This window comes from Amblyraja radiata, chromosome 22, assembly GCF_010909765.2.
Source record: "Amblyraja radiata isolate CabotCenter1 chromosome 22, sAmbRad1.1.pri, whole genome shotgun sequence".
NCBI classification, from domain to species: domain Eukaryota; kingdom Metazoa; phylum Chordata; class Chondrichthyes; order Rajiformes; family Rajidae; genus Amblyraja; species Amblyraja radiata.
The window spans coordinates 9,250,084-9,277,434 of NC_045977.1; the positions used below are offsets into that span (position 1 = coordinate 9,250,084).

Here is a 27,351-nt window from a genome sequence, read left to right on the forward strand (position 1 = left end):
TTCCTTCCTTCATATATGTTGGATGGAAAGATAAATCACATGTAATTTATTGCTTCAGTGAACTACTTTACAGTTAACTCAATACTAATTTGCATCTAGCGTTCCCAGTCAAATGTGTACCCTAATATTGTAAGTTTACTTGTTCTCATATGCTGCTTTCCTGTGTAGTTCACAAAACACTCACTTAGAGGAATAGTAGAAATATTAAATCAAAGGAATCTTGGATATGGCACTTTGTCAAAGCGTAATTTTCACTGCTGTTGAATAATAGCTGAGGAGCTCTGAGATCACACATGAATAAATGAAATATTTCTTTATTAAATGGACAATGTGCCAAGCTGTTGCGTGGACAGTGGGTAAATAAAGCAGGTATAACTTGTAATTCCATTTACTCAGTGGAAGTTTGTATTTTAACCCATAATTTGGCAATACTTCATGAGAGATTTCTGTCTCCCATCTCATGAGTTACAACTAATATTACCATCTAAAGTCCTTGGGCATTAAGAACAACTTTACACACATAACAAGGTGAAACTAAATTAAATATTTAAAATAATTTTAACAAGTTTATTTATGCTTCGCCTCTAGTCACTTTCCCTCCTATTTTCTCCCTATTTTTGCGCTCATTTTTTAAAATCTCAGCGTATGTTTATTTTACCCTAAAGATGTGGTTTACCGTGCCAACTTTCTACTTTAGGAATAAATTTACACTGTTGTCATCAGCTGAATATTGTTATTTAAGGGCAAGTTCCAGACATTGGAAGTCCCAAAAATATTAAATGGAACTTGTTACTTCTTTGTAAGCCAATTGATGGGGTATTTTTGGGAATTATAATAAAGAAAAGTATTACAGGAGTGTGTTTGGTGACAGTTCAGTAATTATCAGCAATCTTCTAGTGACTAAATCTATCTGGCATCACTTGCAGTACCCCATTGGTTTTTATTAAGCAGTGAGATGACACTCACTGGGATTGAGATCAGTATTGTCCCCTATTATTGCCTCGTATTACATCTCCTGTTAATAACATTCAATGTGACGTAAAATAATAAAAAATAAAAATGTTATTTAATAATGTGCTGCATAATGTTCCAATCAAATACTATACAATTCCATATTCATGGTAGTTGAAGCATAATATAATTGAAAGCAATGTGAAAGTATCACAGGAATTGCATTAAAAATCTTGAATTGTAATTAAGGATATGTTTCACTTCCTTAGTTTCTGCATACCATAGTCCTAAGCCAATTATGCCAACAGAAAAATTATGGAATCCTAGCCAGAAGTATAATCATAGATTAAAAAATATTGTTGTAATATTAACAACTAATAAACTAATTGTCATGCATAAATTAGCAGCTTAACTTTCACTTGCCACCATTTATTGACATGCATCTTTTATAGTAATGGCCCTCAATTTTCTAAATCGTGCTGTAACCCAGAAATAAACCATTCAAATAGATGGATTACCGACCATATTAAAATTGCGCCAAATAGAAAAGCAGATTGAGAGCTTGGGAGAGAGTGTAGCTGGTTTGCTTTCATGTTTACTCGTGTTGAATCTGATTTGGTGTTTTTTTTTTCTTGTTTGGCCTTTAACAGGACAGTGTCCCAATGGGCTCTCCTGCCTTTCTTCTCTCTCTCTTTGTAAGTATTCAATGCAGTGTACAGATAACTCAGTTTTAGGAGGTGTCAGAATATGAGTGAATGCTTTGCCCTGTGTATTAAGCCAAATTATTTTGATCAATCAAGCTGTATTTCATAGCTGGTATATGGTTGACTGTTTATTTGTGCAAGTTTGTTTTCATGAGATTGTCCCAATTTATCTCATTAGGTTCAATAATATCTGATATTTCATCCTTCCGTAAATACCATATTGATCAGCAACTCCAACTGCTTTTTGACCGCTGTGAAGTTAGTGCCATTTCATAGTTGCTTGTGGCAGAGCTGATGGTCAGTTAGGTGATGATTGAAGGAAGACTTTTCAATTTCAATATGGAAACAAACAGCATAAAGAGAAACTTCAGCCAATACAACATGTTTTTTTAACTATAAGAAAGTTGGGGACTAAATATTCATAATCCTCTCTGCCAAGATTTTCAAGAAGCCAAAGAGATGCAAGCTAATCGAAGAAAGCTTCTAGATCTAGTAAAGAAAAGTTTAGAAAAAATTGCACATTTAGTGGCTAGAGTTGCACTTGATCTAACTACTCGTGATCCAGCGATTAGGAGCAGCCGCATGCAGCCTGCCTTCACTGTGATAGGGCTCTACATCGGGACAGGTAGGTGATGTTTCATAGTTGTGGAATGCTGTTCAGTTAACTGAACAGCCTTTCAGTGAGTCCCAGTTTCCACTTGAGTGAACTGACAGCACGCAATAACATTTATTGTTAATTCAGTCCGTTTTATACCACATCCTGCAGTCTTATGGAAAAGCCTAGCTTTCTATGGTGCTTCCAATTAAATATTTATGGAGGTTTCTAGATGGGATATCACTCCAGCACCTTTCCTTTTGTATCATGTTCTGGTGACTAGTACAACATTTAAAACAATATTTTGGAAAGCTGCCTTTTGAACACAGTGTAGATTCAAAATTATCCATCTTACACAGAATTTCCATAGGAGGAAGCCATGTCACCAATGGTTTTTTTCTTCACAATGCTGTAATTATTGAACAGATCCTGTTTCTTTACAATAGTTAATGTTCCTTTTCATTTCTTCATTAAAAAATGCTACTTTGAGAGTGTTCACTGGTGTAGTCAGCTATTTAAGTGCATTAGTCAGCGGATGAGTTCATGAAAAGGGATTTTGATTAAGTAAGAGAGTCAACAGAACATATGAACAAGGGACATTGGTGCGGCACTAGAAATCACAAAAATTCAGAGATGTTTAAAAAAGAACTGCAGATGCTGGAAAAATCGAAGGTAGACAAATGCTAGAGAAACTCAGCAGGTTAGGCAGCATCTATGGAGCAAAGGAAATAGGCAACGTTCATTCGGAGAAGGAATAGGCAACGAAATTCAGAGATGAATATTTCTGCTGGTCTATCTGATAATAGCAGTTGATTCTACTTCATCCTGCACATTGCCATTAGTTTAAGAGCCAGTTCGATTTTATGTTGAAGTGTGAACCAGCAAAATAATGGTAGTGATAACTGACTCTGTCTCTTTTCCTGCAGGTCTTTAACATTTGGTTATAGGTATAGGCATAGATCTAATTTTGAATTGCATTTATATAGGATGTAATGAATTAATTGCTTTAGAATAAACTTTAAATAAGTGATTCCATAGTTACATTAGTACTTCTGATTGTGAGTAGTTTTTGAATGCATCACTTTAGCTCATTATTTTAAGCAAGTGAAAAACAACTTGGTTATATATTTCCAAACAAATAAAATTTTGGAGAAGTACAGTGACAACTGCCGTTGTACTACACCCAACTCCAATTCCTTACAATATGTCACTTTCCAGTTTACAATTTTGAAATATATATGTTTACTATTGAACAGAAATAAAACAAAATGAATTGAAATCTGCCATTTAACCTAATTTGTTCACAGGATTCAAAACTAAAATTATAGAAAGTGAAATCATGAAATGTTATTCCAAAGCTTGTATTAATTTCCATATCATGGTAGTTTGACGACAGGCTCATGGAAATTCATGTGGACTCAATTTGGGCTATAAACTTACAAAGTATTCCATTTAGTCCATAATGGTCACTCTTTTTTTTCTCAGTGGCTCCCCCCCCCACCGGGTTCCTCCTTGCTCTCCCGGCGCCCCCCCACCAATGGTCCAGAAAGGCTATTGATGCTAATCTCCTATATTAATAACAGACTTTGAGAAGATTCCAGCAAGCATTTTGTTTTCATTTGGAGTTCATTCTGTACAGAGTAGATTGTGTTGAGCACTTTTAACGGAGCAGCTACTTGTATTCAGAGTGTTAGGAGACAAGACTAATTGAAATGAATACATATTGCATCAATGTGCCTCTTTTTAGGAAACAAGGATTTGAATTAAATGTATTGTGTGGCCATGTACTGTAAGTTAAGTATTGTCATACTGCACATGAAGTTAATTTTAAAACTTGTGAATTGAACCACCGTGAATGTTTAAGAATTGCTTAATATGTTGGGAATATGTTTGGAAGTAGCATTTAAATGGTATTGTAACACTTTTGAAGAGCTGACATTTTTCCCAGTAATATCTTTAAATTATTTTGGCTGTGGGCCAAATAGAGGTGACTGATTCGGCATTCAGCAAATGCTTTTCTAATAACATATAAATTGCAAATATCATTAAATATAGTAGTTTTATTGCTTTGTTAGGCACATACAGCTATCTTAAAATTTAAGTACGAATCACCATGTCCTGCATTCTTATATTCGTAAATATGGTCAACTAGTTATAACAGCATTGTATTCCTAACATTTTCCCGTCATTCGCCATAGTTATCCATTTGTATTTCAATACTATACATCCAACGTAGCTTTGCAGATATACACAAGAATCTTTAATTATAGTGTAAAAGCTTTAATGGAATGGGTTGCCAAATTAATCATTCAAATTATGATAATTGCTGATTCATGCATTACACACTTCCCACTTTCTAAATTTTTAAATGTAAAACATTAATTTTTCTTATTAAAATTCCATCCCAGCATATTTAAATGAACAGACATTCCTCCAGCATTTTGTTCCCAGCACTAATTCAGTTTTATCATTTTGTCTGCACAGAGCATTCAAAAAGAGTGTTTTCCTTACCTGATTGCAGCAATTAACTATTTTGTAGAGATCGTTAGCAACTTTTTGTTATCAGATGATGATGATGTCGCTACACTGGCTGAAATACATGGAAATCTGGGAGCTTTGTGTGTTCTGAATTTACTTTTATTTCAGCGACTGCATGTTAACTTAACACACAGAAGCTTCTGTTTAAATCAATCATTAGTTTAAAAAATATTTTATTTCAATTTAACTGAAACTCATTTTTAAAAGCTGTCCGGTGTTGACGTTACGAGTTTCCCCATGTATTTCAGCCAGCAACAGCAAGTGCTGTGAGGTCATCTGATGACAAAGTACTGTTAACGATCTCAGCAAAGCAGTTAATTGCTGCTGCCAGGTGAGTGGAACGCACTGTTTGAAATTTTCTTCTACAAATGAAGAAGTTGCTAGGCTTAAGAAATTGCAGGAATATTTTATAAGTTAAGGTTCATGTTTTATGTAGTATCAAATTTTCAAACTCGCTTATTTAATTTTGCCTTGGAAGTTGTTAATAATCAGGTTTCTCTGTCTTCTATTAATTTATATGTATAATGTTCTCTGAAGCCGTTATTATGGATGGAGTTTTATCCCTGTTAATATTTTTTGGTTTAATTTATAAATCAAGTCTTTTTCATTTTCTTAATGGAAAGGATTGCAAAAGAATACAATGCAAGCTATTTGTCAGTTTGTTTGTGCTTTTCACCTTTTTTTCCTTCTAGCGCATGTGCAGTCTCCCTCATAAACTGAGATATTCTGAAATATAACAAAGAAACCCCCACATACCTGTAAATATTTAATGACTCCCCAATAGGCAGTGAAAAAGAGTAATTGTTTCTTCCATCAGGATGGTGGTACAAGAGGACGTCGCTGTGCGATTGAAGCAGATATGAAAATGAAGAAGTGACTATCTCCAGTAGGACCTGATGATGTGAAATGTACAGCACTCTATAAAGATCGATGAAATTGTACTGTCTTCATCTGTATTAATGGGAATTAATTGTATTGTACAGCCTTGTTTCTAATGTACAGTTTTTGTTCTGAGAACAATATATGTGCTGAATAAAATTATATGGACAAACTAAAAGGTTTGATGGCTTTAGAAAACTTCTATAGCAAATGAGGTTATGTTAATATCTATATCAATATAGAAATTGGGGCATTGCCTTTGTGCATTGCTGAATCTTTTAAATGAATTACATTCTCGTGAATATTTGTCGCAAATTTTATTTGTTGAGTTACCTCTGGGACAGCCTTATTTCTGGGTAAGTATCATCTACATGAGAGTAAAAATGAGATGCAACTCTATTTTATAAAGTTTCAGATTTCTCTTCTTAGCTTGGTATAAGAGGAACAATTACAAGGTTAAATAATAAACTATTAGTTAGGTTGCCCAGCAGACCTTTAGACAGCTGAAATTCGAATTTACATAATAAAGAGTTGTGTAGTGTTAGATTAGGCTGTGCCCTCTCTAGTTCAACCTAAACTTCAGTGTTGTAGTACCGTTGTTAGATTGCATTTAACATTATTAACACTGTTGGAGGGTTTGTTGTTGCATCACAATCTTCAGCAAAGCACATTGCCCAAATGTTGTTCAGAATTGGGAGAAACTTCAAGGAAGCTAAATTCTGCTGTTGGCCCACCTTATGGGGTAAAGGTATTGATGTTTGCACTGTGTACCAAACATTTGGTAAATGGTTCATTATTCAGCTTCTGTGTCACTCATCCCAATGAACACAATATCCAAAAGAAAAACTTCTAGCAAAGTTCCCCAGGTATGTTGTTTTCATTTGATATGTAATATTTATGTGCTTGATAACGTCATATATGGTAGTTAATTTTATTTCTTACACTTTAATCAGTTACAATGTATTAAATAATTCATTACATTGAATTATTTTTTTAAAGTCTCCAACTTTCAAACCAGTTTCATATAATCTGCAATGATTCAGGCAATATTGAACTGGTCTGAACTTTCTTCCCCATATTCTCGGATAAAATTTTAAATTAAGTTAATTAATTTAAAGAAAATAACACAAATAACTGATATAAAATTTAACGGCTCCATAAAGGTAGTCCATTATTTTCCCACAAATATGTTTCATTATGTTGATGTAACATCCCAATGGAAGAAATCCAAATAAAGCAAAGGAAGGAAATACTTAGTACAGGTGCACAACCTTTTATCCGAAAGCCTTGGGACCAGACACTTTTCGTAATTCGGAATTTTTCGGCCTTCGGAATGGAAGATTTTTAGCGTAGATTTTAACGGCTGGCTCAGTGGTAGAGTGCTCGGCTCATATCCGCAAGGTCGCGAGTTTGCGCCTCGATCCCGGCAGTTACTCGGTCGCGAGTTTGAGTCATCAATGTAGTTTTTTCTTGCAGAATAAATGTTTGTATGAAATGCAGTGTAGGAGAGGTGTACTGACTGTGTGGGCAGAAATTTGGAGGTGATTGCCCACCAGTCTCAAAAGCCGCTGTGTCTCCCTGTCCCTGGGATAGCAGGGAGCTATCAAACAGCACAATACCCCCCTCCCCCTCCAACTCCAGAGGAATCCGCTCCCCGATGGGCCGCTACGGCGACAAGTGGCAGTTCGCCCACAGCCCAAGCTGCGCCACCCCAAGAACAAGACGTACCTTGCACACCATCAGCTTCTGCCCCTTCGGGGAGCGTGTTCCTCTGGAGTTGGAGCGGGGCTGGGCTGAAGTTGCTGATCTGGGATCTCCGTGCTTGCAGTGGGCCTGGGGGTCGGTGTCCCGATGAGGGGGCGCAGCTCGGGCTGTGGGCGAACTGCCACTTGTCGCCGTAGCGGCCCATCGGGGAGCGGCTTCTGGTGGTCCTGACGTCTCTCAGCTCCTGTCCAGGGGGGTGGCCGGAGACGTCAGGACCAACAGGAACTCGCTCCTCGATGGGCCACTACAGGGACAAGTGGCAGTTCGCCCACAGCCCGAGCTGCGCCCCCTCATCCGCAACCCGGGTTCCTCTGGAGTTGGAACGGGGCTGGGCTAGAGTTGCTGCTGGCTGTGGGTCTCTGGGATCTCCGTGCTTGCAGTGGGCCTGGGGGTCGGTGTCCCGTTGGTCCTGACGTCTCCGGTGACTGGCACTGACCTGCTGGCATCGCCGACGTGAAGACAGTGCAAAGCCCCCGCGCCGGTGCAATGGGCGGGGAGCTGGAGAGGGGAGGGAAGGGGTCACACACATGGCCGGGAAGCAGAGGGGTGTAGGTGGGGTGAAACTGAAGGGAGCGACAATCTGCTGCTGCCTGCCCGCTGAGTTAAAAAGTTCCCACGCAAGACTCACGATACACTGTGTATCATGAGTCTACCGTGGGAACATTTTAACTCAGCGGGCAGGCAGCAGCAGATTGTCAATTATTAACCCTCCCGCGCAATATACCCTCACCTTCTCTTTTATGAATGGGGATTTAGTTCCCCTTTCTTCGAGGACCGACCGGAGGTTTCGCTGTCACCTCTGCGGGCCGCCCTCGGTGAACGTCTTCAAGGACCGAAAAAATGTCCGCTATTCGGAGCTTTTCGTTGTTTGGATCTTCGGATAAAAGGTTGTGCACCTGTAATTGTAAACATTTTAATTTATCTTTGGCATTTTATTTAAATGGTGAATATGCTCATTCACTATATCCATATCCTGTAGGTTTATCTGAAGCCGTGAATTAATTTAATATTGTAATAAAATATAGAGGCTAAAAGAAGTATAATTGTTATCTAATTTGTTGTGATATGATAGTTGATAACAAAACTTTTTACTTGATTACAGACGTTCTATTTCCTCTGCCATCTCCTATCCCCACATTGAATTTTAGGAATAGCATTGCGCTATCCCCACGTTGAATTTTAGGAATAGCATTGCGCAATTTGTACCCTGAGGTTTGACTTGCTTAGAACAACAGTTAGGTACACAAAAATGCTGGAGAAACTCAGCGGGTGCAGCAGCATCTATGGAGCGAAGGAGATAGGCAACGTTTCGGGCCGAGTCTGAAGAAGGGTTTCGGCCCGAAACGTTGCCTATCTCCTTCGCTCCATAGATGCTGCTGCACCCGCTGAGTTTCTCCAGCATTTTTGTGTACCTTCGATTTTCCAGCATCTGCAGTTCCTTCTTTAGAACAACAGTTAATCTCTTTTACTTTCAAGTTAGAAAGACGTCCAATCATTTGTGTGATCATGGTTCACCTCGAAGTAGCACAGTTACTTCCAAGTTAGAAGGATGATGGTTTAAGACTCCCTCTAAAAACCTGACTACATAAGTTATGTTGGCACTCAATCTGGAACTGAAGGAGTGCTGCAGTGTTCCAAGTTGTGACATCTTTTGAATTAACCAACTTTTGTAAAATGCCAGTGCTGGGGAACTAAGAAAGTATCAGAGAAAGTAAATAATGGCAATTGAGTTGATATAATTTTTCCAGATTTTAAAATGTTAAATGATAAATTTTCTTATAACAGACTACTAAAAAATATCTGAGGAGAATGAGTGGGGACAAGTTCTAGAATCGGTTGCTAGCTGGCCTCTGGGCTAATGATAGAAACAAAGAACTGCGAATGCTGGTTAATACCTAAAAGGACACAAAGTGCTGGAGTAACTCAGCCAGTCAGGCAGCATCACTGAAGAACATGAACAGGTGACTTTTCAGGTCAAGACATCTCATATCCATGTTCTACAGAGATGTTGCCTGACATGCTGAGTTGCTCCAACCAGCACTCTGTCCTTCTGGGCTAATGATGTTCCACTAGGATCCAGTTGGGGTCACTACTGTTCACAATTTTTACTGATGATATCTACTGGAAATAACTATCGTGTCTTATTTTATTGGTGAAACTAAATTTTGGGGCGGATGGGAATATTTGGTACAGAGAAGTTCTACACAAAATTCTAGGACTTCAATAAACTTGCAGATGTGAGATGGTACATTTTGGTAAGTAGAGCAAACCCACTGATCATGTGGGAGTTTAGATGGAATAAAGAAACAAAGGGATCTCAGAATATCATTATGCCCAGCACTAAAGGTTATGGTGTAGATTAGCAACGCCAAACAATAAGTAATCCAACCACAAATTTTAATTTCTAGAGGGATATAATTCAAGAATAGAGAAGTTATGCTGAAACTGTATTGACTAGTTCTGCTTACCATATTTTAAGAAATATGTGGAGGCAGTGAAGAGTGTTTAGGTAAGTTTTACAAAGATATGACCAGAAATGAGAGGGAGTTCATAAAATAGGATGAACAAACTGGACCTCTTGTGAGACAGGAAGCATGAGGGTTTTATTCAGCGATCTTTTTGAGTTATTTACGATGGATACAGGGAAACCACTTGTAGGCAAGACCATAACTAGAGTACATTAATATATTATGGTCACTGAGAAATCCATGAGGGAATTTGAAATTGAATAGTATGGATGCATGTAAGGGGAGACTCAGCAACAATTTACAGGAATTGAAGATTAGGCTGATAAATATAGATGAAATACAGATAGAGATTTGTGTGGATCAAAAACACTGATGGAGAATGCTAGACTTGTATTCTTCACGATAGATTATTTTGTGACATCTTTCAAAATCTTCCTCCAAGATTGTTCAAATATTGTCAAATTATTTTTAAAATTTAACCTGAAATACCTGGATACTGTAAAGGTATGAACAAAATAAGTGGACACTGAAATGGTACAATGGGTTGGAAAGTCATGTGGCACAGAAACTGATCTTCAGCCCAACATGTGCACACCGAACATCAATATTTTTACAAAGAAATTGGAGAGTTCATGCTCAAATGTATTTATTAAGCAACATCATTTCAACATCCAGTCATTTTCATATTGTTTATAGAATTTTGCATAAAATTGCCCGCTGTGTTTCTTGCATTACAACAGTAACTGCACTTCAAAAGCACTTCTTTAACTGTTAAGTACTTTGACGTATTCTAAAGTAGTGAACCTCTCTGTCTTTCTGCTTAGTCCACATTAACAATATGATTTACAACACCAAATTTCCCAACCAGAACTGCGGCCCCAGGCAATGCTCATAGCAATATTGTTGATTAATAGGAATTGATTTTAGTTCCATAAAGATTTCTAGAGCATGGCTGTGGTTCAATATTAGGGAAAACATCATAAGTAATGCCACAAAATGTTATTTTCAATGTTACTGGTTAAGTGTCAGAGTAAATGGAGCAACTGAAAAGAATAAAAATTGTGCTCTATGTACAGTAAAAAATATTCTAATGGTTATATTTCAGTTAAAATTCTACGTTTTTTCACAGAGTAAGCTCTTAGCTCCGCACAAAGTTCATTTATAAAAGAGACATTATTGCAAGGGTTAGTCACTCAAGCAATTTAATTGTCTATTAATTCCTTCCAAGTCATAAACTAGCGTAGTGTGTTTTACATATGTGCCTGCTGATGAGATTGTGTATGGGGAATCCTTTTAGCACAATTTCATTCTCCTTTGAAAATTGATTGGAATGTATCAATCTATGTATCTCCAGGGTGATCCAACATGTTCCTGATGTCCGAGGGGATTTTCCTGTTTTTTCAGTATATGTGAATAAGTAAGAGGTTTCACGATCGGTCCCAACTCAAAAGATTGTCCATCCATTTTCTTCCACAGTTGCTGCCTGATGCACTGTGTTCCTTCAGCACTTTATTTTTTACTCAAGATTCCAGTATCTGCAGTCTCTTGTGTCGCTGAGGTTTATACTGTTTGGTAACTTTTTATATCTTTCTGCTGATAAATATTCAGATTTATCGTGTCTGTCACCTCTGTTAGGTTGGTTGAGAAATAGGATTTTTTGGATCCTTTATTGCCAGAACCTGACTTTGGTTTGACTATTTCAGCACACTGATCACTGGACCTATTTAAATAGTTGGATCATACTTGAAGAAATGTATTCACTATAACATTAAAAATTAAATGTGATTTGTTGAACGAATGCAACCTCCCATTTTAAATACAAATAAATTTTAAGTTGCCATTTTAAATTAATGTCAATGATGAAATATGGTATAGCAAGATCGCATGTAATAAATTTACAGAATTTTGCTTGGAAGGTACATTAGTTTGTTAAACCATTTGGTCCACAATTAAGATGCCAAAAGAAGCCTCTGGACACTTGGCCTGATCCTAACCCAGTAGATCCATAGGTTTAATTATTCAACTCTGCAGAGCATTGTTTGCTTCTCTGAAGCCCTGTGTTCTAGTACAAGCCAACAGGAGGAAATTGCTCATACCACCATAAATACCTTCATACGTGTTAGAAAGGTACAGTGGAAGATCTGACAACGTGCTGGTTTGCTACAAATATATTGTGTCATGTGGAATAAGTGCTAAGTTCAAAATTTGAAGAAAACATTTTAAATTGAATATATTAGAGGCACATCACAAAAAACAATTTATTATATAAGTTTCTGGATGGGATCCAACAAGGTGCTGGCCGAATGGCCTCCTCCTGCACCTATTTGCTATGTTTTCTAAAAGCTGACTTTCCACAATTAGGTTATTTGGTGAAATGAAAAAGTATTAAATAATTTAAGATTGTTTTCAATATTTTCATAATTATATATTCTTACAGAGAGTGCGCCATCAATGCATCGTAAAAGTGAATGTTTTATGAAATTGTACTGTGGACTTCATAAAGGACTCAGATCAAAATGGTTCTGAATATTTTTGTCCTTGGATAACACAACCGTGATGTTAACAGTTAGCATAACTTTTTTAAAATATGTTCATGGTCTGGCAAAATATATTGTAGAAACTTGCATCCATTTAAGGGATGTGAATCTACTTAGTGAAACCATTTTCAAAAAGGTTGCTCTGAAAGATTTGTATGCAATTATTAATAGATTAGCCTTGGAATATTTGCTATGAAGATTTATTAAAGATTAGCCATATACAAAATTGAATCTCAAGGCAGAAACTTTTATAATTTTCATTTATCTCCCTTTGTTGCCGAACAAAGAAAACACAGGCCAACTAATATATCTCGCTAGATGCATCTTATTCTTTGAACATGTTACACCTTAATTATAAAATCCTACTCAGTCGTACATTCCAAACTATATTCCCTGTGAAAAATTGATGCAATTGAAATCAGTGTTTCCAAGACTTATAAGTATTTCAAAGTTCAGATTTGCATTGTTGCCAGAACTCTGGGAGAACTGAGTGAATTGTCCACTAATATAGTAGTGAAAGGCTCGTGCAACAATTTTTAATTAAAACAAAAAAGCATTTTTTGACCTGTAATTTTAAATGGTGTATGAATATCTTTTTTTTCTTGCGGCATATCTCATCTCTTGAAATAAACTTCGAGAGAGGCTGCTGGTTACAATTAATTCAGGCAGATTTGACACAATTCCTTATGGATATGATCCATAATGCAAAGCTACACACAATTCAACAGTAAATTGATACGGCTCAGAACATATGAATGTTCTGTGGGAATGCTATAGTGATCTAGTGGAGAACTGATTGGAGAAGTGGTTGCCTTGCGGTTATTCTTTATCTGAGAAAGTTCATTGTTCTGACATGAGATGATTGGAACTGGGAAAGTGCTCATTACTTATCACTATTCTGCCTGCCATTTAGGTGGAACAAATATTTCACATAGAAAATCAATCTAAATGTTCAGATTAAATTTTTAAGCAGCCATAATGAGATGATGATAATGATTTATATATAGAAATTGATTTCAACGTTTATTTTGTTATGTAGTTACAATATAATTTGTTTCCGAAGTAGTCAAGAAAGTAAATTGATAATTAGTTGACTTAAGAAGTTTATTTAGTACACACTTTTTTCCATAGGCAGTGGAGGTGGAGGCTGATATTGCTAAAAAGGAACAAGGAATTGAAATGCAGAAAGAAATTTACAAACAGATCCTGGGCTTGAAGTCTGAATATAAGATGGTGAAACAGGAAATGGATGGATCTGTAGGCGAGGACCAAGGGAATAATGACGTTGTTAAAGATCTGTCAGAACAAAGTGAGAAAATGGAAGTGTGCCAGAACCATTCAGGGAAAGAGGTGTCAGAACATTCTAAGAATACGGAGCATTCCCAAGAGCAAGTAGAAGGAAGAACATTCGGTTCAGAGAAAGTGTATTTAAATCTGACAAAGGTAAGATATTAATATTTTGACAGAAAAGGGACATGTCAGTTGATATTAAAAGGCCATTAGTCTGAAACATTAATTATGTTGTTTCTCCACAGATGCTGGGTGTTTTGTGCACTTTCTGTTTATAAGTCACTTGATGTTCCACTTTTCTCCAGTACCTTCTGTATTCAGTTCAGCTTTTTAAATAGTAATCGCATTGCATAGCACCACAGCTCTTTCACGTAAACTGGATTACATATGATGATGACAAATTTGCCATGGAGTTATAGGTTGGAACTCATCATTCGTGAATCTCAAAGTAAATGTATTTACTTAGTTCTTTTATTTTAATTTAATTTGTTTGGGGAAAACAGCGTACTTTTGGAGTCAGAGGGTAAAATATATTCAACTCTCAAGAGATGTACAAGCAATAAGTTGCAAAACGCACACCAGTAATAGTTGATGCGCCATATTAAGAACCTAACCAAGTCAACCTTGCAGAGTATTTTCATGAGGATCTGAAAGTTGGTATGGCATTTGGGAGAGCTGAGTCACAGACTGGTCAGGCAGCATCCAAAAAGAGTCACACTCGCAGAATCATACCTTCTAGCCAGTGTACAAAACTATTCCACCACAATACTCAGTGAGGTCCTGTTCCCCCAGCAGGATGAACCCACTAAAGGTGGTAATGTAGTCACATTCAGTCAGGAAGGAGAGGAAATCAGAAATTGCAGAGGCTAGAAATCTGACATTAAGACAGAAATGCTGGAAATATTCAGCAGTTAGGGAGTGTTTTCTGTTTTCATTTCAGAAAGAAATGGAATCATCAGCATTGCCTCGAACTCGTGAATTCTCATGGCATCATATACAGGCAAGGAAATCTGCTCAATACTAATTCTCCAGTTGATGAATTATCATTCTGCCATGCTATACTCTTGGAAGAAGAACTGAATGTAGCAAGGGCGCAGAGAGTACTTCAGGTGGGGATTATCAGTGCCAGTAACTAAGAATGGCATGGTTGTATCACTGTTGATCAACTATGATCTAATCCTGAAGGATAGCTAAGATAGACACACAGGATAGCTGTCAGACTGGATTTGTGTGGCAGGTGATGAGTGGATAAACACAAGGGATAAGCCTACCTTGATCCCATTCTGCCTGTTGCAGATGCATCTGTCCATAACAGTATTGGTAAAAGTGACCACCACTGGAAGTCCCCTCTTCAATATCATGGTGAATGAATGGATTCAGATCAGATCTGACATCACAAGACCAGATATCTGTAAGGAGATGTTGGCTGTAGCAAACACAATATTATACTGTGGTAAATTATGAATCCTAATGACTTGCCATATCCCACATGCCATCATTACAATCAAGCACATGGAACCAAATTAACTTTAATGATGAGGGAAGAAGCATGTGTCAGGAAACCAGCATTAGTTCCTAAAACTTATTGCTGGCTGTGCAAATCTGCAGTACCTCTGTCAACATGCTAAACAACAAAAGTAGCAGACAATCAATGGATCTAAGCAATGTTGCAATGGATGGGACCAAAGTTCTGCATTTTGACCACATTTAATTATGACTAGTGGTGATCTCTTAAACACTAATAGAAGATAAAGAGGCTGCTCAAACACAATCAATATTCTTAACAATGGTTGAGGTCAACAATTAGGGCATGAGAATAGAAGAAAGACTAGGTAATTTGGATCAGCGTGTTCTACCATCCAGTGGATGATCTTTTATCTCGGTGTAATCTTCTGTACTTAAGCCATCTCCTTAGATTACTTAAATATTTAATCATTCTCCCTCTTGATTATATTCAGTGACTGAGCTCCATATCCAACTTGGACAGAGAATTACAAAGATTCATTGCCATGGGGAAGGAAGGAACATATAATTCCTGAACCTCTCCTATTTGTAGAATGTGACTTCTGGGTTTAGAAACTCCAGCTAAACGAGAGCATCCTTGCATCCACCCTATCAAGCCCCATCAGAATTTTGCTTCAGTAAGATAATTCGCATTATTCTAAACTCCAGACAGTATAGATTCAGCCCCCGTAAATTTTTCACACATCAGTCATTGGACCAGGAATCATTTTGCTAAGTATTCGCTGCACTCAATCACAAATAAATGCTTCTTTTGGTCTGGGGACTTTCCTTCTTAATTGAGTAATATACGTTTATGCTATTCAGTGACTCAAGCACATGAATGCACAGTTCTTCCTTAGCCCCAGCATCATTCCTCTTGGCATTGAAAAAAAATACTGTATGCTTCTATATTTTTCTACCAGAATAGATTAGCTCATATTTTCCACTTCATAGTCGATCTGCTATATCTTCAACCTTTCCTTTAGCCTGTTTGTCTCCTTGATATCTTTTCTCATTTCATACACTCCCAGCCAGCTGCATATAGTGATTTGGGTATATTACATTTTATCCTCTTATCCATTACCATAGTATGCAGATGCATAACAGCTGGAAACCTTGCAGCAACCCAACCCAAAAGTTACACATTAATTCTTAAAGGTAGACCAAAATGGTGGAGAAATGCAGCGGGTGAGGCAGCATCTATGGAGCGAAGGAATGGGTGACGTTTCGGGTCGAGACCCTTCTTCAGACTTAAGCTCTGTTTTCTGTGTACCTGTCCTCTATCTAAGTGAGTCACATTGTCCCCAGTACTGTGCACTCTACATTTGTTTCATAATCTCTTTATCATATTACAAAGTCCAAGTACACCATGGGGTAGCATGATGATACAGAGATTAGTTCTGCTGCCTTCAAGAATACAGTTTTGATCCTGAACTTATGTGTTGTGTGCATGGAGTTTCCCTGGTTTCCCAGTGACCCCAAGGGTTTCTATCAGGTCCCCTTATTTTCCCTATCAGACCATAGGTGGAATGGGGTTGTTCTACAGGGTGATCGAATAAACCTTATGATACAAGTGGTAGCTTTCTGTGTTGTAATTAATTAACCACATCAACTAGTTCAGCTTTATCCATCCTGCCAGTTAAAATCTCACAAGAGCTCAATTTTTTTTCCCAAACAAATTTCCCTGTGTTGAAACTATGTTGAATCCATCTTAATAAAAGCTGAAGCATTTATAATCTTCAGGCTTCCTGCTGAGATTCCCAGCATCACTGATGCCAGTTTTCTGCTAATTCAGTTCTATTCACATGATATCAAAGAATGAGTGCAAGCACTGGATACAGCAAAGACGATTCAACCTGGCACTCCAGTTCCGAAGATTCGTATTCTAGAACTAATAGCTCCAGTATAGTTACCTAATATTGTGAAAGATTGAAAAGATACACCCTTTTCACAAATCCAGCATGGCTAACTGACCAGTCTACATTCAATCGTCTGGAAAATTAAGCCAAGGTGTGGGTGCCAGTTTTATTGTCATCAATAACATGCTCACCAGTGCTTAGTTTGGCTTCACCAGGACCACTGTGCTTGAGCTCCCATTACAAGGTCTCGACCCGAAACGTCACCTATTCTTTTCCTCCAGAGATGCTGCCTGTCCTGCTGAGTTACACCAGCATTTTGTGTCTATCTTTGGTTTAAATCAGCATCTGCAGTTCCTTCCTACCCATCACAACCTTAGTCCAAATATGGATAAAAGGACTAAATTCCAGAAGTGAGGTATGATTGCCCATGGCATCAAAGCAGAGCAATTCATGGGGAATTGATGGGCATCTGTGAGAAATAGTAAATTACAGAGGTAACAGGAAATAGGCAGCGGGAGAATGGGTTTAATTGGATTGAAGGATCAGAAGAGCTAAATTACTTTGTGTCAAGGAGTGTCATGTCAAGGAGCATGCATGAAACTGAAGCCAATGAGAAGCAAGAGGAAACTGCATTGACGTATAAGGTTGGTTGTGGTTGTTGAAGGGTTAATCACCTCTTCACAAAACATCAAAGTTCCTCAAAAACAGTGCAGAGGGCCAGTTCTGATGCAAACCAGAAAGGCTGGCTATTTGAAAAGTCCTGAAACCTGAAGGCTATTACATGCTCAGTCAGGAGATAAGATGCTAGTCTTTGAAATAATTTTAGGCATCGTTGGAACAGGACCATATATATATAGGAGGGAGAGAGGATGCACATTAAAGTGGCAGGTACCTGAAAGTTCAGGCCACCTTTGTGGATTGAATAAAGATATTCTGCAAAGCCATCCCTAAATCTACAGTTTCCAGCATGTTATGAGTGTTGAACGCTATACATTAAATTGGAAGAAAAACAAGCGAATTGCATTTTCTGGAAGTAATAATAATAATAATAATAAATTTTATTTGCGGGCGCCTTTCAAAGTCTCAAGGACACCTTACAGAAATTAACAAGAGAGAAAAAACATATAGTCGGAGTAAAATAAATAATAAGGACATCACCAATACACAAATTAAAGACAGAATTCGCTCCAAAGACAAAAAATCAAAAACACAATGTGAAGAGAATTGGGTTCTTGTGAAAGAGAAGTTGCAAAAGAGCAGGCGATGAATCTCCTGGGCTTGCTTGGGAAGATGCCACGAGAAAGGGAGTGGGTATAGGTGGAGTTGGAAGTGTGAATTTGGGAGGTATAAATCCAAGTGATGAAAAGGGAAAGACGAGATCTGTGGCTGGTGGTGGGATCACACTGAAGGCGAGAGAAATTATGGAGAATGATCCTTTAAATCAGGGGTTCCCAACCTTTTTCGTCCCGTTTACCCCAGGCAACTTTAATAGACTAAGTGGGACCCATTGGGTCCAAGCATCACACGGGAGGGCTGGTCCCCCAACACGATATTCCACCTCTTCACCAATTCCAATATTGGTGGCTAGTGGGGGGGCTTTCTGGAGTGCTTGTATGGGTGTTGTGGGCTGAAGGGACTGGTTTCCAGAGGGATAGTATGGACATCGTGGGCCAAATAGATTCTTGGGGTGACGGCTCAGTCACTCAAGCCTGGTGTGCTGGCAGCTCACTCACGGCTGGTGGGCTGGCAGTTGACTCACGGCTATTCCTTGAAATTCCATTTCAAGCAGGGTGCAAGGCCACCAAATTCAAGTGCAGTTTCTTACCACTTCAAGCAGGGTGCAAGGCCACTAAAGACAGCGAGTTGTGACCTCTCCCTCCTCCATCTTGCAGAGTCTGAGCCAGACCCACACTTCTGGGTTTTATAGTCCCTCTCCCCCTCCCACCAGAAGGGGCGTGGCCTTCATGGCATGATTGACAGGAGAGAGAATCTCAACATTTTCTAAACACAAATAACTCTTTTATGTTTCATCGATGGGAAGAATCCTCAGCACCTGATGAGCGGAGGAGGACTCTGAGTAAGATAGCCAAAAATCGCAGCCGTACATGGTAGCGTTTTTCCTAAAGTCAATATAAAGCGCAAACAGGAAGTGGTCAAGATTAGACTTTTAATTATATAGAAGGCAAGGCAACTGTAATTAGGCAAGGCAACTTTAATTGGGCAAGGCAACTTTAATTAGGCAACACAGCTTTAGCATTTCCAAACCAAAGGCAACACAGCCATAGCATTTCCAAACCAAAGGCAACACGGCTTTAGCATTTCCAAACTATATTTTCAAACGACATTAAGGGCACTGACAGGTCAGTAAAACCACTCACAGTTTAGTACACATGTGTTCAGTGTTATTCACAGCTCAGACTGAGAGACGTGACCCTCTCGCTCCCCCATCTTGTAGGGAGGCACTCAACACTTCCGGGTTTTATAGTCCCTCCGGAAGGGGCGTGGCCTTCAGGAGAGAGAATCTCAACATTTTTTAAATAACTCTTTTATTTTTCATCGATGGGAAAAATCCTCTTGTAATGCACAGTGGAGGGGGACTCTGAGTAAGATGGCCATAAATCACAGCCGTAAGTGGCAGCGTTTTTTCTAAAATCAATGTACAGAACAACAGGAAGTGGTCAAGAGCAGACTTTTAGTAATATAGATAACAATGTTATTTCACTTATTTATGAACAACTATTGATGAGCAGATACCAGTATACCAGAACCAAGCATAGTCAGTCAATGAGAAAAAATATGTACAAATCCAGAATCAACAAATTTACCCCCCTGGGGGTAAATTTATCCCAGGTTGGGAACCCTTGCTTAAAATGCAGAACATGAGAATAGTGGGATTTGTGGAGAGGGAAAGGAGAGAGGGTTTAAGAGCAGAAACAAAGTACATGCATTTGAATCTATCGACTGCAGAGGACAAATCGGGAAAGTCTGAAGACGGGTCTCGACCCGAAACGTCACCTATTCCTTCGCTCCATAGATGCTGCCTCACCCACTGAGTTTCTCCAGCATTTTTGTCTACCTTCGATTTTTCCAGCATCTGCAGTTCTTTCTTAAACATAGTTCAGGAAAAAGTATTTCTGCTAACTGGTTAGCACACAACAAAAGCTTTTCACTGTACCTCAGTACACATGACAACAAACTAAACAACTAATGGAAGACAGCAGGAGTATTGGTATGAAAAATATCATAATAAGAACAAATATGTCGGGGCTGGATAAACTGGTAGACGTGAGTGAGAGGTTTAATCAAGATAACTGGAAGTCCATAGGCTTTCATGAATATACATTGTTAACTAACTCCGAAAGCCAAGATAGAGAAATCAAGAAGGAAGGAGAAACAGAATGGCCATATGAAAGTGAGAGCAGGATGAAAATTGGCAGCTAAGGTGAATAAGCTTTAACTTTATTTCTCATTTGCAGTTTTTTATACTTTTCAACAAGGGTTTGCCCCCAAGAAACTTCATATCAGACTCTGCCTTCACAAATTTTTCAGTATTTAAAGTTTGTTTCCTAACTCCGATACTTGGTTTCTGCATCCTATATACTTAAAACTCAGATCTTGGGGGGGGGGGGGGGGGGGGTGTGTGTGTGTGTTCGAAAAGACACACTAACGGTAAAATGTTTACATATTCCTGTAAAGTTTTATCCCGTGGATTCAGAAATCGCCTCATCTGAAAAATTAATGCTTTATTTCTCGAGTTATTTATGAAAATGTTCACAATATCTTTGAAAATAAACGAGCTGATGACGTCACAATGGGTCTGCTCCCCACTGTTTTCCACTGTTTTCCATGCACTGCTAGTGACGTCAACCCCCCCGCCCGCCTTGGCCCTGCCCGCTCGACGTGGGCCTGCCCGCTCGCAGTCAGCCCCGCTCGGCCGGCTGTCCGCCCCGCGCTCGGGGGCCTCGGATCAATGACAGCCCGCCCGACCGCGGCCTCCCTCGACTCCTCGTCCGCCCGCAGCCCTCTCTCTGTCCTCGAGCGCCCCCCTCACACGGGGTCCTCGGGTCCATGACCGCGCAGCCTCCCTCGAGTCCACGTCCGCCCGCATCCCTCTCCCTGTCTCAAAAAGACGCCGCAAATCGGAAACCCCAGCTCCAATAGGCAGCAAGCTCCCCTCTCACTGTCTCTACTCTGTCCCTGGAGCAATGGAGTATTGCGTTCGGAAACAAGCCCTCCCCTGTGACGACCCCCCCCCCCCCCCCGGGCTCTGGATTGAAGCCGCTGAACACGCAGCCCTTTGGTTGATGCCCGCCCCGCTGCCCGCTCTCCACTTCCTACTCCCCTCCTCGTCTCTCCCTCTCTGTGCCTCCGTGTCCCCCTCTGTGTCCCTCTCTGTGCCTCTGTATCCCTCTGTATCCCTCTCTGTCCCTCTCTCTGTACCTCTCTGTGCCCCTCTCTGTACCTCTTGCTCTCTACCCCTGTCCCTCTTTAGCCGCACCTATGAGTTGGGGGCTATGCGTGAGTGAATAGGGCGGGGGATGGGGTAAAAGGAGTGAATTAATAATATTAATATAATATCAATGGGGGTGGTTCGTGTGGGTGTGGAGGTAGTTTGTGTGTGTGTGGGGGGTTGGTTAGTGTGTGTGTGTGTGTTTGATGCCGCAGGCCGCCCCCTCCCCATCTGCAACCGCGCATTGAGGGGACGGGCCCCAACGGGTCCCACTTGGTCTAGTAGATCATAAAGCTGCATGATCAAGAGTGATTATTGAAATATTTGTTGAAAAGATAATACTTCACTTTTTCATGTGAATTTGATTAAAAGAATCAAAGTAGCAAATATTCTTATTGTTGTTTCCATGAATTTCTATTTCTTGTGTGTAGTGCTTAGATGGCAGCTGCAGTTATCTTGCACGTGATGCAAAGACCAATCCAATTCCAGAAGCACAGCACATAATCGGGAATGAACAAATAGGTAAGTGCCCAAAATAAATTCCTTCAATTGTCATATTTTTACAGTCAATTACATGTTTTTTTTTTTAAATAGGTTATGCTCTATTAAATAGGACATGTTTAAAATGTTCTCTCCATTGCTTCATCTTTATCCGACTTGCATATCTTTTTATGTTCTTGAATTGCTCAATAGCTATATCAATATTGGTTCTCCTACTCCTATTTGGAGTGACACAGTCTACTAAACATTGCTTTTATTCGGCAATAAGTAAATAAATAAATCTATGTGCGGACATCATAATGAATATCACAAATATTACACTTTACCACTAATGCATGACTTCCAAATGCCACGGTTTACTTTTATGTTGATCTATCCATGGTTCAGTAGCATGATTTAGAACTAAATATGTTGCTTTATATTAGAGACTGTACTCTGAGCTACATACAATGCAAGATATGAAATTATGTAATTGCTGCATTAATTTTTTTTTTCCAAGTAACATTTCATTCTATCGGAGAAGGCATTTGACAGATATTGACACCATAATTTCTATATGCGAGAATGTGATAAAAAGAGGAATAAATAGCTGGCAGGAGTGCAAAATATTCTTTGGCATTCTCAAGTTTCTTTATCTACTTTATTCCCTTTGAACTCAGGATTAATTGTACAGATAGGGAGACATAAACTACACACAATCTGTACGAGTAGAGACTTTGAATGGCAGTTATTCACTGTGTGCTTCCTTGTATTAATTTCAGGAATCAATTTAAAAGCAGCTTTGAAGCAACACACATCATTGATGGTTTCTGTCTAGACATGGGTTTCAATGTGATGGAGCAAACTTCATATCTCTGGGCTTACATCTAAGACCTTGAATAAAATATATTTGAACATTTTCAATACCAGCATCTACTGTGTGTGGTTAATAGCAAAAACTGGCCAGAATATGGCGGATTAATGTAAACCACGCAGCCCGATAGTAAGATGCCGGAGGCACGGTCCTCTGCCCTTGTATGGATGGGTGGGTTGTCACATCAGAGCAATTGGATCTTTGTTTTGCATCAAAGTGTTATACATGACATAGGAATGGCTGACAGCATTGGTGGTACAAAATAGATAAGTGTTCTATTTCTAGTACTGAAGCCATCGGATGAAAGTCTACCCAAGGTCATTTCAAATAAAGCATTGTTGCATTTTAAAACAGTTATACATTGTGTACAAATCTGCAATCATTTTGCAAGTTATGCTGGTCCAGTCGTCCTGCCAGGAATCACCATCTGTTGTCCACTTGAGGCTGGTTATGGAAAGCTTCTCTCTGCTCTCCACAACCTGGAATAGACCTTGGCAGCTAGGGCTTTGCCAGATATAAACATTGAAATTAATTTTAGTGCTCCATATGTTTTAACTAAAACACAAATAACACTTATTTTTATTTTGATATTTCTAAATTATCTCTAAATAGTTTAAGAAAATGTAACTTCTCTGTCTCTTAAATTTGCACCTTTTAATCCACATTGAAATTAATAAAGTCTATTGGCCATAGGTTCTGAGTATCTCAGCAATGAGTTGTGTCACTGGATTGTACCGAGTCCAGTGGCAGAACAAATACATCCTCCAAATCTGTCAGTAAGTCTAAGCACTGCACAGCATGTGTGTAACAGTCCTAGGTTTCAGTGGCTGAAGGCAAGTAATTCCATTTGGAACAATTGGCATTGGTCAACAGGATCTAGCTCATTGTATCAGTTGTGATCACTACCCATTACTTTCATAATAATGCAATTTCCTACTTTTGTCCCATTTCCCTTAAAAGTGCCATTCCTTGCTGATGCTCATTTCCATGGGACAGCTCAGAAAATAGTCATTCATGATGTGGGCTTGGATAGTGACTACAGAAAGCTGTTTAGCAGTTCTCAGCAACATCTAATCTCTTAAGATCTTTTTCATGAATGCCTCCTCTGCTCCAGGGAGAAAAGACATAGCTTTTCCAGTATCTCCTCATAACTGAATTGCTCCATCCTGGTGACTCTCCTTTGCATCCTCTCCTGCACTATTATATCCTTGGTACACAAAAATGCTGGAGAAACTCAGCGGGTGCAGCAGCATCTATGGAGCGAAGGAAATAGGCGACGTTTCGGGCCGAAACCCTTCTTCAGACTGATGGGGGGGTGGGGGGGAGAAGGAAGAAAAAAGGGAGGAGGAGGAGCCCGAGGGCGGGGGGATGGGAGGAGACAGCTCGAGGGTTAAGGAAGGGGAGGAGACAGCAAGGGCTAGCAAAACTGGGAGAATTCAACGTTCATGCCATCCGGACGCAAGCAACCCGGGCGGAATATGAGGTGCTGTTCCTCCAATTTCCGGTGTTGCTCACTCTGGCAATGGAGGAGACCCAGGACAGAGATGTCGGATTGGGAATGGGAGGGGGAGTTGAAGTGCTGAGCCACCGGGAGTTCAGGTAGGTTATTGCGGACTGAGCGGAGGTGTTCGGCGAAACGATCGCCCAACCTCCGCTTAGTCTCACCGATGCAAATCAGCTGACATCTAGAGCAGCGGATGCAGTAGATGAGGTTGGAGGAGATACAGGTGAACCTTTGTCGCACCTGGAACGACTGCTTGGGTCCTTGAATGGAGTCGAGGGGGGAGGTGAAGGGACAGGTGTTGCATTTCTTGCGGTTGCAACAGAAAGTGCCCGGGGAGGGGGTGGTACGGGAGGGAAGGGAAGAATTGACAAGGGAGTTGCGGAGGGAGCGGTCTTTGCGGAAGGCAGACATATTATATTATATCCTTATATTATATCCTATGATATCCTTCCTGCACCTTTATGACCTTCCTGCACCTTTATGTCAGACATCACAAGGCACTGGCGCCCCAATGCAGAATCAACCCTCTGTAATCACTGTCTGTCTCCTATTGCATAGCTAGTTTTAGATCTAATTGCCAACTTGCCCTGAATCCCATGCATCCTCACCTTTTGAACCAGTCTCCCATGCAGGACCTTGTCAAGGGCTTTACTGAAGTCCATGCAAATCACATCTACTTCTCTTATCAATAAACTTAGTTACCATTTCAATTAATTCAATCAAATTGGTCAGACAGATCTGCCCTTGTCAAACCCATGAGCAAAAACCAAATTGCTGGAAGAATTGAGATGGTCAGGCAGAATATGGGGAGGAAAATAGAAAAACAGATGGCGTCAGGGCCCTTCTTCTGACTGATAGATCAACATTACGGGGTTAAAAAGTTCAGACTAGAAAAGTTGTGTCCATTTCGCACTACAGATGCTGCCTGATTCATCGAGTTCCTCCAATAGTTCATTTTCTCGAGATTCCAATGTCTGCAGTCTCTTGTGTTTCCTTGACAAAACCATGTTGGCAGTCTCCGATTAGTCGTAGACTTTCCAATTGATTGTTAATCTTAATTTTTTTTCTAGTATCTGCACTGAATCTAGCTTAATATACTGGGCTGCTCGAACAGCATTATCACCTTTAAAGATTATGTATTAGAATATTTCCAATCTAAGAATATTAACAATATCTTCATATTTCAGAGATGTCTGAGGTAGAATACAACACAATGAGAGACGCTGTACTGGAGGTATGATTTCAACATACGTTTTAGCATTGTGAAGTTCATCACTGATACAAGAAGTCATGATATAACATTTTCTGTGTTTTAACAAATTTCAGGAGGATACTACCAGTGAAGATGAATTTTGCGAAGTTGATCTTTCAGAATTTGGCATCGAACTGTCTATCTCTGAAAGTGATGTTAGCTTCAGTTCCCATCAGTTCTTGATCTTGAATGAATCGGCAGCCAGCAGTCACACATCCTCCCAGTTGTACGTATCTTGAAAATATGTATTAAAATGTATTCGTTTTATTAGGCTTTATCTTGAAACACATGAAATATCATTAAGATTCAAGCGTTTCCCTTTCTTTAACGAGAATTTGCAAAGTCACTTTCTAAATTAATGCACATGTAGGATATAGAATCAAACCTGCAAAATGGCAAAAATGGCAAATAAACAGTAATAATATACAAAGAATATTCTCACTACAAGAACAATATTGAGTCACTTAATCCTCCATCTTTTGTGTGTAAGCTGAAATATATTCTGACAAACGTACCTTAAAATAATGTCAGAATCAGAAATATTGAACTGGTGTTCTGACTAGCATAGGGAGATCAGTTCCTTGGACTTCCTCAAACTTATATTCACGTATTACATTCTAAGTAAAACAGTTTTACAACCCATTTATTTAAGAATAAAAATTAATCACCTTTCCAGAATCACAGAATCAGCAGATCACAGAAATGTTCAGCACAGAAATGGGGCCTTTCACCCACCTCACCATTCCCAACCATGATGCATAGCTACATATATACGGCATTTACCTGCATTAGGCCCATATCCCTCTTTGCCTGTCTTATCCAAGTACCTGTCAAATGTCTTCAGTATCTAAAGATGGTCAAGACGTGGACATATGAGAAGAGGAACTGAAAGCAAATGCAAGGAAAAGCATTCATGTGAGACCTTTGTAAACATGGAGAAATAACCAGGTGTTTGGGCAGAATTTTTGCTTGCACGAGAGATACAGGAAAAAAGCACTACCCAGAAGTAGAAGACAGATATAAGTAGAAACATGTCTGATGAAAATTACGCGGTAGGTTTGGGCAGACCAAGGGAAGATTGAAGATGAGAATGGGAGTTATTTTTAAGAAAAACATCTATCTATTAACATTACAGCTGCAGAGTGGTTTTTGTATTGGATTAGCAAGACAAACATCATGAAGTTATGCAGCAAATTATACAAGTCTAAAACATTGACCAGAAACATTGCCTATTCATTCCCTCCTCAGACACTGCCTGACCCACTGAGTTCTTCCAGCACTCTTAGCTGTTTCTTGCGTCTTTTCTTTATTAGTCCTATCATTGTTTGTGGACATTTGAACAAATAATCATGACTACTAGTAGAAGTACAATTATTTCACAAATTACCTCCAGTTAATGACAGATCAGCCTCAACCAGGATGGTGGACATGTGATGTTGATTCTACCAACATTAACCTGATTCACTCTAGGTGTGCCTCACAAATCAAATAAATGAAGGGAAATTAGTTATGTCACCCACGATGAGGGCACTTACATTGGGTTCATACATTAGATTGGAATACACAATTCTGTTCCCGGATCGATCCTTCAGAAACTAGATACAACTGCTTTGCTAGATGATCTTGTGATTGTGTATATTTGATGGGACCTCAGTGGAATATTTTGAAGTTTGGACAGTTAGCAGAAAGAAACTTGAGATGAA

The 27,351-nt window shown here is 39.3% G+C and overlaps 1 protein-coding gene across 3 annotated transcripts in view; it reads left to right on the forward strand.

The window, feature by feature from the left end:
* The window catches only part of brd8 (bromodomain containing 8), a 100,417-nt gene that overhangs the window by 52,951 nt on the left and 20,115 nt on the right, over positions 1-27,351 (forward strand). For 2 of the 3 annotated variants that reach the window (XM_033040337.1, XM_033040338.1), the window contains 5 exons: positions 1,602-1,646; positions 13,568-13,879; positions 21,970-22,060; positions 25,584-25,630; positions 25,723-25,874. In XM_033040337.1, the coding sequence (XP_032896228.1) occupies positions 1,602-1,646; positions 13,568-13,879; positions 21,970-22,060; positions 25,584-25,630; positions 25,723-25,874 (647 nt within the window). Of the gene's footprint in view, positions 1-1,601; positions 1,647-5,605; positions 5,846-13,567; positions 13,880-21,969; positions 22,061-25,583; positions 25,631-25,722; positions 25,875-27,351 lie in introns of those variants that run through there. The other variant, XM_033040339.1, reaches the window with a different exon arrangement.